Source organism: Macrobrachium rosenbergii, chromosome 18 (assembly GCF_040412425.1).
Source record: "Macrobrachium rosenbergii isolate ZJJX-2024 chromosome 18, ASM4041242v1, whole genome shotgun sequence".
In the NCBI taxonomy this organism is placed as follows: Eukaryota; Metazoa; Arthropoda; class Malacostraca; order Decapoda; family Palaemonidae; genus Macrobrachium; species Macrobrachium rosenbergii.
In genome coordinates, this window is record NC_089758.1 from 17,807,341 (window position 1) to 17,823,745 (window position 16,405).

General features: G+C 38.4%; 1 protein-coding gene and 1 long non-coding RNA gene across 6 annotated transcripts in view; both read right to left on the reverse strand.

The window, feature by feature from the left end:
• Window positions 1-116: 116 nt before the first annotated feature.
• Window positions 117-12,382, reverse strand: LOC136847976 (uncharacterized). The gene is made up of 3 exons (XR_010855888.1): window positions 12,148-12,382; window positions 6,330-6,416; window positions 117-617 (listed from the first exon to the last, which is right to left on the reverse strand). It is a non-coding gene; the product is annotated as an uncharacterized lncRNA (long non-coding RNA).
• Window positions 12,383-14,948: 2,566 nt separating this feature from the next.
• LOC136848164 (beta-1,4-glucuronyltransferase 1-like) overlaps window positions 14,949-16,405 on the reverse strand; it is a 248,110-nt gene continuing 246,653 nt past the window's right edge. For all 5 annotated transcript variants that reach the window (XM_067120446.1, XM_067120447.1, XM_067120444.1 and 2 more), the window contains one exon: window positions 14,949-16,253. In XM_067120446.1, the coding sequence (XP_066976547.1) occupies window positions 16,167-16,253 (87 nt within the window). In that variant the 3' untranslated portion in view covers window positions 14,949-16,166. The remainder of the gene's footprint in view (window positions 16,254-16,405) is intronic.

Sequence of the window (16,405 nt, forward strand, 5' to 3'; positions counted from 1 at the left end):
ATATGCAGTATATTTTTTCGACATACTGCGGTTCGTAGTGAGCCCCTTAGTACCACGGGGCCGAGCCCCTTAGTACCACGGGGCCGAAATGACAAGGTGGTCCTCGAATATAGTGAGCCCCTTAGTACCACGGGGCCGAAATGACAAGGTGGTCCTCGAATATGAGTGTGAGGACGGCCCGTCGGATCTCCTCAACGTCTGTCCGGAGATAAGTAGGGGTCAGTTTTCATCCATATGCTCCTCAGTCACCTGAGAAGGTTCCTTGTTTGTAGTAAGCCCCTTAGTACCAGGGGGCCGCCTTAGTACCAGGGGGCCGAAATGACCCAGGTGGTCCTCGAGTATGAAAGTGAGGGCGGCCCGTCGGATCTCCTCAACGTCTGTCCGGAGATAAGTAGGGGTCAGTTTTCATCCATATGCTCCTCAGTCACCTGAGGAGGTTCCTTGTTTGTAGTAAACCCCTTAGTACCAGGGGCCCGAAATGACCAGGTGGTCCTCGAGTATGAAAGTGAAGGCGGCCCGTTGGATCTCCTCAACGTCTGTCCGGAGATAAGGAGGGGTCAGTTTTCATCCATATGCTCCTCAGTAACCTGAGAAGGTTCCTTTTAGTAGTAATCAGTCTGGAAGATAATTACAGTTACTCAAATGCTGTATAGTTAAATTCTCCAAAAATCCTAATAAATTTTTTGCCTCACTTCGAGTTGTCTGAACAAAATACAAGGACATTAAGCGGCAAATATAACTTAGTACGTACTATGTTATTAATTAGCTCAAAGGTTTTGCTGAACAGTAACTTAAGAGGCATGAAAAGACTTTCCAAAACTATTCAAGGGTCATAGTGCTTTGTGATTAATTTGCTCAATGGTTTTGCTGAACAGTAACTTGAGGGGCATGAAAAGACTTCCCAAAACTATTCAAGGGTCAATCGGCATCTTGCGTCTTACAGGGTTTATTATATATACTTCCTGACATAGGCTTAATTACGAGAGAGTGACGATTATAAACTACAACCTCCTCTACAGCAATATAGCAAAGGTAACTATCTACACGTAGGCCTAGAATAAAATTACGAGAGCATGGCGGTTATGAACTACAACCCCCCCCCCCTCCCAAACAGCAATAGCCTATAGCAAAGGTAACTAACTACACGTAGGCCTAAGATAAACTTTGATTTACAAAGTAAGTTCAAAAATAGATACATGCAAATTAGTTGGAACTTTAGGTACCACTAATCAAACTTAACGGAATAAGTCAGAGTTACGAAGTAGCCACTGGTACTAATAGAATTACGAAGTAGCCACTGGTACTACCACTGAATCAACGAAGAAGGGATTTAGAAAATTTACATGGTCATGACGATGCTAGAGAGACAGACCAGGACAGCTTCACCACCTTTTGGAGAAAGAAATACGTCCTCAGTGACGGTGTTGTAACGCCAGTTTTAGTAGCCATAATCAATTCAATCCTCAGCAAGTGATTTCATTTCGGTCATGACTTTGTCAAATACTGATCTTATCAATTTTATCCCATAGTAATAATATAACTTACATTAAGACATCTAACGAGTTGACGTATCTATACCAAACTCCATTTGCTCATTACAGTAATATCTGATATATGATTAAATCTGAAGTGGGAGAAGCAACTCGCTAACTCATGAAAATAATACTGTAAATTTACTCGACATTATGGGGAATTTTAGACTTACTAAAACGATACAGAAAAAGCTGAGGGCTTTCATTTACTCTAACACACAAAAATTTAGTCCATGAAATTAGCGTGGAAAAAAAAAACTTTGATGGGAAAAAATGCTATGAAAACATGTTGACTCTCAATCTGTATTCGTCCTCTTCACTAGGCTTATGCTTCTTTTGATACATTCGTGCAAGGAAGCTTTTACGAAACATTTCGCAAACTACGACCAAATGATCATTCTCGAGTTATGGGAATTGGATTATAGGGTTATTTACATATCATTTCTTTATTAATTACAAAATCTTGGACGTTACAGCCGTAATAATCACACTGCAATTAAGAACGGATCACCACAAACAAATCGATACTACACTGTCACTAAGTCCCATACACGAGAGAGAGAGAGAGAGAGAGAGAGAGAGAGAGAGAGAGAGAGAGAGAGAGAGAGAGAGAGAGAGAGATACTGGTGGCCGACCATGCAAGTTCACATGGTAGGAGACATTAATTCATATACTCTTGTTTATGAGGCCTACGCTACCATCTCATTCTTCGCAAGGCAGAATGTTAGTACTACAGTATAACTACTTAGACAGGAATAAAAGATCTATTCTATTATATTTGGCTTTATACTATAGTCAAAAGGCTTTTAATTCCTGCCACTATAAGGACAAGAGTATTGAGTAAGGTTACGTGTATATTTTAGGTCTATATTGACTGAATAGAAAATTTTAACGGTTAAGACAAGTAACTTTTAGAATAAACCTAAGTTTTGCCTGTATTTCAGTAATTCGATTAACCACACCTGCCTATTTAAACTTGGTTTATATCTTACTTATGGTTCCTTCCCCTAACACCAATGACTGCCAAATTGTCTAGAACTCTCCCAGCGTTTTCAATTTCTTTTTACCAACACTTCCCAGCATTGTATCGGTCAAGTATCCTACTTCCGTTTCTCGCAGACACCGTATCCAACTAAGTGCTCAACACAGACTATTACAAACATTCTTTCTTTAGTATTCTTTGCAATTCAACAATGCCCCTAGTCTTAGTCTCACTGAAAGCTTTTTCATCATTTTAGACTGACCAAGAGTTCCGGCACTCATTCAGGTTCCAAGACCTAGAGAAGGACTGTGACAGATTCCTTATTATTAGTTTTATTGTCTCGTTATTATCTTTCCTTCACAGATGTGCGGACGAATGATGAGTAAACGACACATTGAAAATGAATGATCTCATGTACTCAAATGATGCCGTTTCCTGCGCTGTGGGACTAGAATTTTAATGTGCGTTTTCTAGCCCTAAATGAGTTAATATGATTTTTTAAAGGTGACCACATGAACTAATGTGATTTTTAATGACGGCGATGTGTCTGTTAAAATACATGATAAAGAAACCAGACTGAAAGAAACTGTGCAGCATGGAGCAGTTAACTGCTAAAAGAAAAATGAAAGTAAGACTCAGGATAAGGAACGTCGAAGGTGACGACAAACCTGAGGATAGCTAACTCAAAACTAGACTCATACACAATTATGTGATGAACTTTATTGAATCGGATGAGAAAATGTTGAGCTGATAGTTACTCTCCTCAAAATCCAAAAATTAAAGCCACATGAAAGCTGTATGGCGAGTGACATTTTATTCACTGATACAAGTAAAAAGGATGTATAGCAGCCAGTGCCTGGCTTCTTTAAAATGACATAGCCTACACACACACACACACACACACACACACACACACACACACACACACATTAAATCACAGAAATTAAAAGTGATAAAAGTCCGTTCTTTATAACAGCAGACGTGAATACTGAAATCAGCGAAGTCCCTTTCATTCGATGCACAAATTGACAGACAAACTTTGCTTTTCCTCGACCTGCACACGACATACTCATGAAAAGAAAAACGCCACCACGACGTAAAGAATAAAATATAAATCAAATAATACGATTAGGCTACACCAAGGATATCCAACACAAGAATTTTTTGACAGTGGTAAGTAAACATTCTGAATATCGATTGATTAAACCCTTCTTGAATATCCATGCTAACCAACCAAGCCTACATGATGGAAAACTAAACAGTCCGTGAAACATCACATTCCTATGCATTGTGACAATGATATTGTGACAATGATAAAACTTGTATCACCTATGGTTGTTGAAGGCCCCAGTATCAGCTAATAGCCAAACTATTAGGAGCACCAATCTCCCATGAATAGTTTGGTGAAATCACTGACATTTTCATACCAAGCCGGCCAAGGCACCAGCCAACCGTTAATATGCTAACATTAGAAAGGAGCAGGTTCTTTCTGACAGTAAACAGCAAATGTAACGTGTAAGTGACAACATCTGACAACTTCAAAGGAAAAACTGACATAAAATGATGATGATGATGATGATGATGATGATGATGATGATGATGGTGACGACATCCTTACTATTTGGAAGAGGATTACCGACCCCGATGGAGTTGATAAACCATCATACTTTGACTCCCTTCTTTCAGTTAATTTTAAAAATAACATGGTAATTGCTTTGAGAAGCCTGTCTTAGAAGAAGTAAAGGAACACCCTATTCAATGACGATTCATAAAAAAAGGGGGAAAAAATTTCTCTCTAAGGCTGGACTAGGCTTGTTCTAGATTCCTCTAAGAAACTAGTTCACTGACTGTGCTTCACTAATTTAGCTTTAAGTAAATTAGATTAGTGCAGAATCTTTTCTAAAGGTTTGTAAAACTCTTAGTTTCCTTTATATATTTGAAAAGGGTCAACATCCAGAACAAAGTGAAAATTTTCCAAATCAATTTATTTTTGCTCAAAAGGGAAAGAAAAGAAAAACAACACAATATAAGGAACTGAGTTAGCGTGAAAGACATGCCACTATAAAAAACTCTTGCTAAATGACACTGATACAGCTGAAGAAGGACTACTTGAATACTCTCTGACAAAACTCACCAAGGGATACTGTCAAAGGACATCCAACCAATTACTTCATGTCCTTCCACTATCCAAAAGTTTTTCTTTCACCTTCAGATTCGCACATCCTACGATTTCCTATGGTACATGGATATACGGTGTAAAACTCGTTCTTTTCCTACAGCCCACTTCATTATCATCATAATTCCTACAGCTTTTACTTCCTTTCGTTAAATTTGCAGCTGAAATCCCTTATGGACAGAGTAACCAGATGATAAACCTCAGGGGTCTCCAAAGGGAAATCAGCCTGCAGAGAGAGAGAGAGAGAGAGAGAGAGAGAGAGAGAGAGAGAGAGAGAGAGAGAGAGAGAGAGAGAGTTGTAGAAGGTGATAAACAAACAAACACGAGGGAATGTAGAATAAAATCGATACACCTGAATTCAGGAGACGTCAGTAGAAGGCGGGAATGAGCCATTAATTCGACATTAGGTTCTTCTGTTATTTCAGTTGCCTATTTTTGGATAGCTTGTTAAAATACTAGTGTCATTTTCTGTGCCAAGGTAATATCATGGATGCACTAAAGCCACTGTTTCTTGCATTAGATCAATGAGCATTTGATCTGCCTTTGGGAAGACTTTTTGACCTTAACTGCAACCAAGGCTTGATAGAAGACAAATGGTTTATATTACAGTTTTGGTCTTATGTTACCACACCTGCTATTCTTAGGGCAAGATTTTAATAGGTGCGAAATTAACTAGCAGGATAAGGTTACTGCTGATTTATTGATGTTGTTGTTTGTTTCAGATTTAGCTGGCCTTGTGCCAGCACGGGCTCTTGCTCCTAGAGCAGCCCGTAACTGATTTATTGAGGACACAGGCGGTTTATATAGCGGCGGACTGACGTCACGCCGAGGAATACAATGAGAACTAGGGTGACCTGAGGTCAATAACATTTGATAATAAATACAATGAACAAATACACTTTGAGTTACACAAATGGACAATAAGTTGAATACATTGATACCTGAGAAAAAGAAACACATAACATGTCAATAAATCAGCAGTAACCTTATCCTGCTCGTTTCTTTCGCACCTCTTAAAGTGGTGACCCCGGAGTGCCCCGTTATCCTAGTAGTGGCGAGCCTAGAAGAGGCGAAGAAAACGGGTCGCCACCACAGAAAACCCGCTTAGCGGGGACTTTACAAGATGACCAATTTTATCCCTTAATCTAACTGTCAATGGAACTACTTTGTTACAAAAGCTTCTCTGTCACAAAGAAAACTTTCTCAAAATTTGTATAGCTGTGACTCAATACCTCCGAAAAGGTTTCAGGACTTAACGTCTTCAGGTAATAAGTTTGGGATTTTTCAAGTCTAAAATTGTGCCCAAATGAAGAGATGTCATTTTCAGTTTAACCAAAATGACGTCACTCACTAGCTGCGAAGTCAGTACCCAAACAAACGCACATTGTTTGTGTCAACTTTAATTTTTAGACAAATTATTATGCTCCTCTGAGGAATACTGGGTAATCAGAGTTTCTCTTCAACTATACATCAGTCACCTTACTAAGTCATTTTATATGCACACACCATCACCACGACTTAAACATCTACAGAGATTAAAGGGGGGAGGGAAAACTCGGGAAACTGCGAGAGAGATCTGTTATAAATACGACAGTGTCTACTATAGGAGTAAATCGGCACAGAGATTACGATCCCTTACTTGGGGTCTGTTGTTGTTGGACGCCAGCATTCTTCTTCTTGCGTCATCACCATCATCATCAAATCCTGTTTCCCAGAAAGGCCTTCACTGAAAGAAAATGAAAATGTCTTAATTACTTTCAACTCAATTCAGTGTTCTACAGATAACTATCATTTATAAAAAAAATTTGTTTTTTATACAACTAGATGCTAAAATCATATCTTCTGTGTAACACGGCAAGTTCACTTTGAATATTTTCAGAAATCGCGTTATGCATTCGACTACTCAAACAGCTTGAGTAAAAGGGGCCTGGAACCACACTTAGTCTTAAACCCTATCAGTAGTAACAATCAGCACCTGAGGACACTTTTCCTTTCAAGTTTAACAGTCAGGTTTCTCAGACAGAGCTTCAGCATGAGCAATGTATCAGTAGGTATCCATTTTACCACTTATGACCCAAGGACTACCTACCATGTCGGGAGCAATCGAAAAACTACATAACCAGATCTCCCAGTTGAATAAATAACCACGGATCATATGCTCAACTTCCTTGGTCGGCAATCCCATCTCAAAAAAGAAAAAAATACCAGTGACCTAACTGAGTCTTACATGAAAGATTAAGATACCTTTTTAGCGTTTCAAGCATGAAGACTGCATGACGGGCCCAGAGTTACAAATCATGGTATGTGAAAAACATTGGATACTTAAGTTAATTACATTCCTTTCCAGGAGAAAAAGAAAACTACCATCTGCAATCTTAACAAAACCCCAATTTATTTATATATATATATATATATATATATATATATATATATATATATATATATATATATATATATATATATATATATATATGCCACCAAGTTTGACAATTTTACTTCAAATCTTCTTCAAGGAAGGTTACTGAAGGAGCCTCTATGAGAAAAATTTCCTTCTTGTTCCCACTCGTCCACGTCGCCTCAATTCCCTTTTCCTACAACTTCTCACCCCATCAGACTTCTCTAACACGACGAACACCTACTCCCAACTTGTCGCCTCGCCCCTTTCATTAACAGCAGAAATTTTGAATCCTGTTCTATTTTTCTAGACACCAACGAGACCCGATAAGACAGGAGGCACTCTGTTTGCAAGCCCTGGAATGCAAGGGAACATGCTCTAGTATCACACGCAGGAGAAGAGCCTCAACCTTAACCTCCATGGAAGTCCCTGGTTTCCTCGCCCCCCCCCCTCCCTCCTACTCCTCTATTTCTTGTACTCCTCTATTTCCTGTACTAACAAACTAATCCAAAGGGAGGGTTGATTTACTCAAAATAGAAAGCTCCACTCCACGCACTCGCACCCCTCCCATGACCAGTAAGAAAATCTTGAAATAATCCTAAAACATATCCACCCACTCCAAGATTCTGAAGTTTATAAATAAGTGCCTTATGATTTACTCAATCGAAAGCGGCACTAAAATCTATCAGAATTACTCTTCACTCAAAACCCTTATCAAGGTTCCCTTGTAAATGGTGTGTCAAGTCTAAATGGGCATCGCAGGTACCTAGCTGCTTCCTATATGCATATTGACTATCAGCTAACAATCCTTTAGAATCAACATATTTATATAGTGTCTTAAAAATAAGTTTTTCGGCAACTTTGGAGAGGACAGGGAGAATATAGATTGGCCTGTAGTCAGTGGCGCAGCTGGCATTCCATCAGTGGGCGGCCTAGGTGCGGCCAAGGTATTTTTTGAGGGGCCAAAGAAAATTACACAAAACTAATGTACCAATTCTGTAATTAGTAAAATATACTATTCTCGAACATAAATATCTATGTGACTGAAGAAAATAATGGCATTAGTAATTAGGAAACCTGTATTTGAAATTATAGAGCTTAATTTTCAATTAATTTCCAACTCTCACTATATGCAAATGTATCAAATCACTATAGTATAATATCCTTGTCATGTAAATATATCAAAATAGTGCATATCATCAATAACACAAGAGACTTATGACCCTCCAAAAAAACATCAAAATTTCAACCTATTGCATTCCCTCTTCTTCGCCTCCTCTCCCTGGAAATTAAGTCTAAGCAGCAGTAGCAAATTGCATTGCACTCACTCAAAACTGTAACTATAGCTTCAATCACTTTATACATAAGTTGATAACATTAAGTTGGATCAAAATATCGTGAACGAACACGTCATTTGTGTTAAAAACCTATAACTATAATTCTGCTTTTGACCACCAAAGGTGTTAAAGTTCAGCTAAAAAGGGAATTTCAACGGGGGGTGTCAGTGGGGCGGCCAAGCATCTCATTGGGGCCAGGGTCTGGCGCCCACCCACCCACCCCCCGCCATAACGACGCCACTGCCTGTAGTTACGGCAGTCAGCAGATATCCCACTCTTTGGAACAGGCACTATATCACTAATCTTGCGCTCATCCGCAAAGAAACTATGTCGACATACAAATCTACAGAATCTTCTAAACTTAGGAGACAACACACTAGAAACTTTTTAAAAAAACAAAGGGAACACACTATCAGGGTCTTCACCCCCCGCCCCCGCTATCAAGATCATCCAAAATTTTCTTAACATCCTTGGAGCGAAATGCAAATTTTGTGAGAAGAGGTTCAGGATGACAAGTATCAGGGAGAGGAACATCCTCAGCTGACTGGTTAGCTTCAAAAGATTGATGAGGCAGTTCAGCATTTTTCCTAAAACCAGTAACCTATCTACCATCATCTGTTAGTAGTGGTGGAATGGAAGACGAGCATGACACAGAGATAGATGATGCCAATTCATACGATGAGCATCCTTGTGAATCGCGGAGGAAGGTAATTGTATCAGGTCAAGTGAGAAAACGGACCAATTGTCGAAATTCCTGGGGAAGTCAATAGAATGAACGACTTGGAATCGGTAAGAAAGGAAGTGCTATGGGTCCTGTCCTCATCAACTGCTCATTTGGTTGAAAGTCTGGACGAAATCTTTAAAAAAAAATTGCGAGATTAGGCAACTTAGAATCTTAGAGCAACTTTTCATGATTGAGTTTACTATTTCTGATTACTGTACACCTATAGTAATTTACTACGGCGCTCCTCGGCGTCAGCAAAAGTGACTGAGCTTTTCTCCCATCTCTCTCTCTCTCTCATGGAATAACACAACCTGTTTTGACCTTCATATCGGGTTCGAATTGAAATTAAAATTACTAATGGAATATTAAGTGTGAACTAAAACAATGCTTCAAAACATCAAAAGAAATGCGTGATGGTAATTGTCAGAAAACGTCCACACTGTCATTAGGTCTCCGTGTGCGTCCGTCCGTACGGCTTAGTCTCTAGGGATGTTTAGTCTCAGGGCCTTCCTTTCACAATGACACATACCTATCGTTATTTAAATTGCCTTCCTTTCACGATGACACACACACATACCTATCTACATTTGAATTGCCTTCCTTTCACAATCACACACATACCTATCTACATTTGAATTGCCTTCCTTTCACAATCACACACATACCTATCTACATTTGAATTGCCTTCCTTTCACAATCACACACATACCTATCTACATTTGAATTGCCTTCCTTTCACAATCACACACATACCTATCTACATTTGAATTGCCTTCCTTTCACAGTCACACACATACCTATCTACATTTGAATTGCCTTCCTTTCACAATCACACACATACCTTTCTACATTTGAATTGCCTTCCTTTCACAATCACACACATACCTATCTACATTTGAATTGCCTTCCTTTCACAATCACACATATACCTATCTACATTTGAATTGCCTTCCTTTCACAATCACACACATACCTATCTACATTTGAATTGCCTTCCTTTCACAATGACACACATATCTTCATTTGAAAGACCCGAATCAAGAAAAACCCCTTGAAACAGAAGTGGAAGTTCCGTACATTTCATTTCCATTTATATAGTATCGACTGTTATGTTCGATCATTATATCCCGCCGAAGAACATTTCATTCAAAATTTTTCTTATGCCTAAAGATTGGAGTGCACTGATTCATAAGCATCATAAGATGCTGTATAGAGTCAAGTTATGTCAATTTCTACTTATTACAATAGAAGTTAGTTACGTATTTCGAAAAGCCATTCAAATAAAGAAGCTGTTCCTTAGCACTGCAGCCAGAAATTTCAAAAACAATCCAGATTTTTACTTAACTCCCTGCAGGCGTTTTCTCCTCCCCCTCCCACCTCCCGGGGTCCTGGGCACTGCCTTGGCGTATGCTTGTTTCCAAATGACCCATTTCCACTACTGCCTTGAACAGGATGTCGTGCAATTGGAACTTATTCAGAAGTTCAGGCGAAGATACAATGCATTGCTACCCTAATACTACTCTCCTTGCATTTTAATACATTTTTATCTATTTATTAATTTTTCTCTTTTTTAATCGGTGACATCTCTCCCTTCTGTGTTCCCCTTTACCTCCTCTTACTTCTTCCTAAGGAAAAACATATTTTTTGGAAGCTTGAATTTCAAGTCAATGGCCCCTGTGGGCTTGTTCCATATGAATAGGTTTCATTTCTGAATAATAATAATAATAATAATAATAATAATAATAATAATAATAATAATAATAATAATAATAATAATAATAATAATAATAATAATAATAATGCTTGAAAACTACAGCAACTGAGTCACGTCAGACTCAACAGCATTCAGACTTCCACAAATTTTTTGGCCAATAAAATATAAAACCCTCTATTTTTTTTTTTTTTTTTTCACAAGTATCCATCTTGAACTTGTGACACCACCTTGACAGTGAATGAATCTGCTCACTACAGGATTCACATGACCAAATGAAAACTTGCTTTTATGCCTGGCGTCACTAACTCCCATTCCCCAGTTATCGCTGTCCTTTCATGGCCTTTTCAGCGGATGGACAGGACAACTTTCCAAAGGACTGGGAAGCCTGCCCTTCTTATTTCCCTTGCATGAACAAAGATCCTTTTAACACTTAGGGGTTACTCCTACGAAAGAACCAGTGCTGCCACAATGCAACGACACTTGTGACTTGTATGAAGGAACCAGTGTTCTCAGAGATTTTGACATTTTGAGAGATCGACGCAGTTGGTGTATCTAAAAACAGATCGTGAAACACTGCGTTGAAATATCTCAAAGTTTCCGATAAGGGTAAAATGGTTCTTAAACTCTGACATATCCAATTCGCCCTCCTCCCGACACCCAAAATCTTTCTAAAACTGAGGTTTACAATAATGACCAACCATCATTACGTAAGTGGAGTTTTGAGGAGCTCAAAGGATATTGACTGATTAATCATTCAGTTTAAAAAGAATGGCTCTTCCTCTAGAATGCTGGTCTTCCTCTCAGGAAAACTGCAGCAGAAATCGCGAGATGGCTGAACGCAAGAGGTCACAACAAGGTACTGTACCACCAACCCATAGAGCCTCGGAAGCAAAAGTGCCATTGCATAAGCATTTCATATTTAAATGACCTGATTAATTTACCCCAACAGGTTATGAACTCCATTCACAACAATTTAATTCCATGTACACTGCACTGAAGCATCGCTCTTCAAGTTGAAATTAAACATAACCGGCGATGCAACACTCATGTCTGAATGCCTGGTCTTACGATCGGAAGCGCTATATTCTGTCTATACAATACTATCAGTTCCACCCATTTACAGATAAAATTCCTCACCAGAGGCCTTCGGAAAGCAACATTTGCCAGGTCTCTCACGGTCTAGCACACCTCTGGTTATGAGGAATCACCAAATTGGGTGTGACCATAAAATTATGCTTCTGACGTGTCTATATTCACGGAGTTCTCAATCACTACAGATTAACTCACCTCAATCAACGCCAACGTCCTCGATCATTAGGAGTCTCGTTGTCACAAAACCACATTGACGGAGGACAACAACAAACATGGCTCAACGGAGCCAAGGCTACAGCCTGACTGAAAACCTTCAAGAATGCTTTTGGCCAATCACAAGAGTCCATGCAACTCCCTTCGAACTGAAGAGGCGAAAGCGACTCCTGATTGGCCGAGAGAGAGAGAGAGAGAGAGAGAGAGAGAGAGAGAGAGAGAGAGAGAGAGAGAGAGAGAGAGAGAGAGAGAGATGTAACGTGGATTATCCCTTCAATAGAAACCTGATATTTTGGCAGATCGAGTTAATAATGAATGTCGTCCTTCATTAGAAAATGTTTGCAAAAAATTATGCTCATATTTTTCACTTTTGAAAACTGAATAGTGACTTTGGTTTTTTGCCAAAAAAGAAGTGAATTTTTGCAGTGAGTTCTGAAACTTTGCCACGATTCGGAAAAATCCGATTATGAGATGATGCACTGCCTGCTTGTTGCGCATAGCTGCTCTTGGGCCCTTTTCCGTATTTGCATCACATACACATAAGCACACACATGCACACACAAACACACACATGCACACACACACACACACACACACTCATAAACACACACTTCATATTGGATATTTTCTAGCCCAATTCATGAATTTGGCTTAAGTATGAAAGCATCCTGAAAAATAGGGGGGTTTTAGTTTCTTGCCTAGATCATAATTTTCTCCATCTTGTCTTTCATTTTGACTGATGACGATCTCAAAAAACTTTTTGAACTGTGATTTTTGTATTCTGTGACTATGACGACATTTTCCGGTCATTTTTGTCTTCAAACCAGCGACTACCCCACCACTGGTACTTTCATCCTACCACCCCAATAATATGCGAAAGCAATGCTAGCAGTTTTGTATTACGTATTTGCTGTTCTTCAAAAAAAAAAATATATATATGAGGCCATGTGAATGAAACTTGAATTCTTTAGATTTTTCACATATTTTACCTTTCTACCGGTATATGTACAGTGCGTCTTCAAAGATGTGCAGTGAATGAGGTGAGAGACAGAAAGGAGGGTGCGATCAGATGGTTCTCTTCTTTTTTTTCTTCTTCTTCTTCACTCCTTGTTTTTTAGGGCGGTTGTTGTTCAGGATGATTAATGGTCGTTGCCTTATTCCATTTTGTAAAAGAGCCGAAGTGTCTGGAGTAAACAAAACAAATAAGTTGGAATATGGGCATCCAGTCACACTGTCGGCACCCACATGTATCACTGTCCACTCCTTGGGTACGTATTCTCCTTTTTTTTTTATTTCATGATCCTCATATTCTCCTCTCCTTCCATTCCTACGTAATAATGATAATGAATCAGTCACTGAGACTCGATAAATGGCTCGTTTATATTATTATCAAGGAGCTTAAAGATGCTGTTTGAGATAAAAGTCATGCTTTATTCGAGGTCATTTTTATTCCTCTCGAGCTTAGACATGACCTGTTTTGATGCTGTGACCTTCGTTTTCATTTTTAGACTTGATGGCATTCTAAATTCTCCCGTTAGCTGTTCAATGCGCAAGAGGGTAATTTTCAATCATGTTCAGAGAAGTTATCTAGGAAAAATGTGGAGACAGTTTTAATAGTTTAGCATGACAAGTATGTCACAGTAAAGCTCCAAAAATAAAACAAATTGCCAAGATTGCATGTGAAGTTGAAGGAGCTTTGGGTATTGAGTTTTGGTTAGGAAAATTGTATGTTGTATAATTGATAAATTGTGTTCACCATTCAGTAGCACAGCAAGAGTTGTCTGCGTATTTGAGAAGAAAATTTAAGCTGGCTCTCTTTCTTGTTTTTTGCCCTCTCATCCAAAACTGCTCCAAAACTGAAGCAAATGTAATTACTTTAGTCCTTTCGGTCAAAAGACCTGTGGAAGTCTGTCTTGTCGGTCAGAGCCAGAGCTGTGATAAGTGATATTTTACTTTGTACTCTGTCTGTGAAGTTAGTGTTCATGCTGTGATATTCATTTGGGTCTCATTTAAAAAAAATTACAGATACTTTAATAAGTATTGCTATTAAAGGTATGCAGTACAACAGAAGGTCAAAATCATGAGTTGGAGATTACCAAAAATGATGTGTCAATCCATAATATGTTACTAAGATAACTAAATGGTTGAGTTTTGATGACAGGTCAGTGTTTCATAACTGATCAAAGATTATTTGGCAACAGGGCCTGCCATTCAACATTGGTTGGTCACTAACTTATGAACTGCTAGGTGCACTCCTGGTTAACATCACTAAAAGTTAAGTATATCTTAGTTTAACCAGATCACTGAGCTGATTGACAGCTCTCCTAGGGCTGGCCCGAAGGATTAGATTTTTTTTACGTGGCTAAGAACCAACTTGGTCACCTAGCAACGGGACCTGCAGCTTATTGTGGAATCCGAACCACATTATGACGAGAAATGAATTTCTATCACCAGAAATAAATTCCTCTAATTCTTCATTGGCCGGTCGGAGAGTCGAACTATTTAATCTTATCTTCAAACTGGTCACACTTGTTTGACCTAAAAATATTTGATAACTAGCCAACACGACCAAATCCAGGTATGCAGAGAATTAAGGTCAACGCAAACAAGTGAACATATTTATGTGAGTGTTGGATACCTATATTAAAGTTGAGAACATGAATTCATCAGTCTGGTTCATATACATAATAATAATGATGATCAATAAAAAAAATTAGACACAGCAAAGAAACCAAACCAGAACTGGAAGATAACGATAGCAGGAAACAGTTAAGCAGTAGAAGAGTAGCAGATTATAATTTATTCTTTCAGTTATCAGTTTTACATAAGGGCAATACAAATACAAGTAATAAGGGGCAAAGGCAGCAAAAATGTAATGAATAAGAGAGCAAGAACTTAGGACCTGGAAGTGGTACAAGGTCTTCCTTGAGGTCATCTTACTACTCCATATTCACATCACCTGTCACTTTTACATTTAGAAAGGGTAATTATAATAGATAAAACGAAAGGAAATTATCATTTACGCAGATATTATTTCACATTCTACAATGAAAGAACACAGTTACAAGAAAAATGTTATTTCTAACACTGTTGAAAGCCTTTTGAAGAACTGCAATTGCAGGTACCTCATCAAAGTTCCATATGAACCTCTGAACATTTTAAAAAAACAATGTGGATATGACCCAAACATGTATCACTATGCATATAAATCATTGTGTCCTACTCTTCCCAAAATTATAGGTTCTTAAACTAATCTAAGGCCTCCCTTCTCCTTCCTCCATTGTGCAAAAACATTGCAGAAGTAAAGTTGTTATTTTCCTAATACTTTTGCACAATTTTTATTTTTCGTTTTTCCACTTGTCACTTCTGTGCTTAGATAAATGCCACATTAAACACACTTTACGCTTCTATTCTTCTATTTCTACATGACTTCTTTTGCCTCGCCTTTCCTTCAATCAACCATTTTGCCAACACCATTATTGTTTACCTGTAAAATTAGTGAGTTAGGGAAGGTGTTTGCATCGCCAGTTAAGAAGTGATAGGAATGGTTCTTGATCATGCCAGTACGTCTGAGGCTCATTCTGATGAATCTCTCTGTTGACTTAAACAGTGAATTAGGTATCTGATTGTTAGATGGTTGTAGTGACTCACAACCAGGATGGAGAAGGGCAGCGGCTAGTAACCTCATCTCAAGATCCTTGCAGAGTACAATATACTGTATGTATGTATGTATATATATATATATATATATATATATATATATATATATATATATATATACAAAGCCACAAATGCCTTTTTAATATCGAATTTACTATACTTTCAGATTAACTTACACCTAAGGGGAATTATACTTTATAAGTCGTAAGCGCATCTGCCTAGGCCAAGATTTGAGCCTATATATGTCGTTGATAGCCACCTATATATAAGTGATATATATATAATGTGTGTGTGTATGTTTGTTCGAGACTTTATTACACAGTACAAGATGACAGTAATAATCAAGTTCTTGCTTCTTTCTCCCTAGCTTCATATTTCATGCGAACCTTCAATTCTTTCTTGAAACTGGAAAAGCGAATGCTGTTTGCCTGCAATAGAGAAGGTTTAGGGATGAAGACAGGGCTTTTAAATGACTGAATTACAGAACGATTATTACGAAGATTATTCAGTTGATTTTTCATGTAACTGCTAAAGGTTATATGATGAAATCTTTGCTATCTTATAAATCAATATCTCCTGT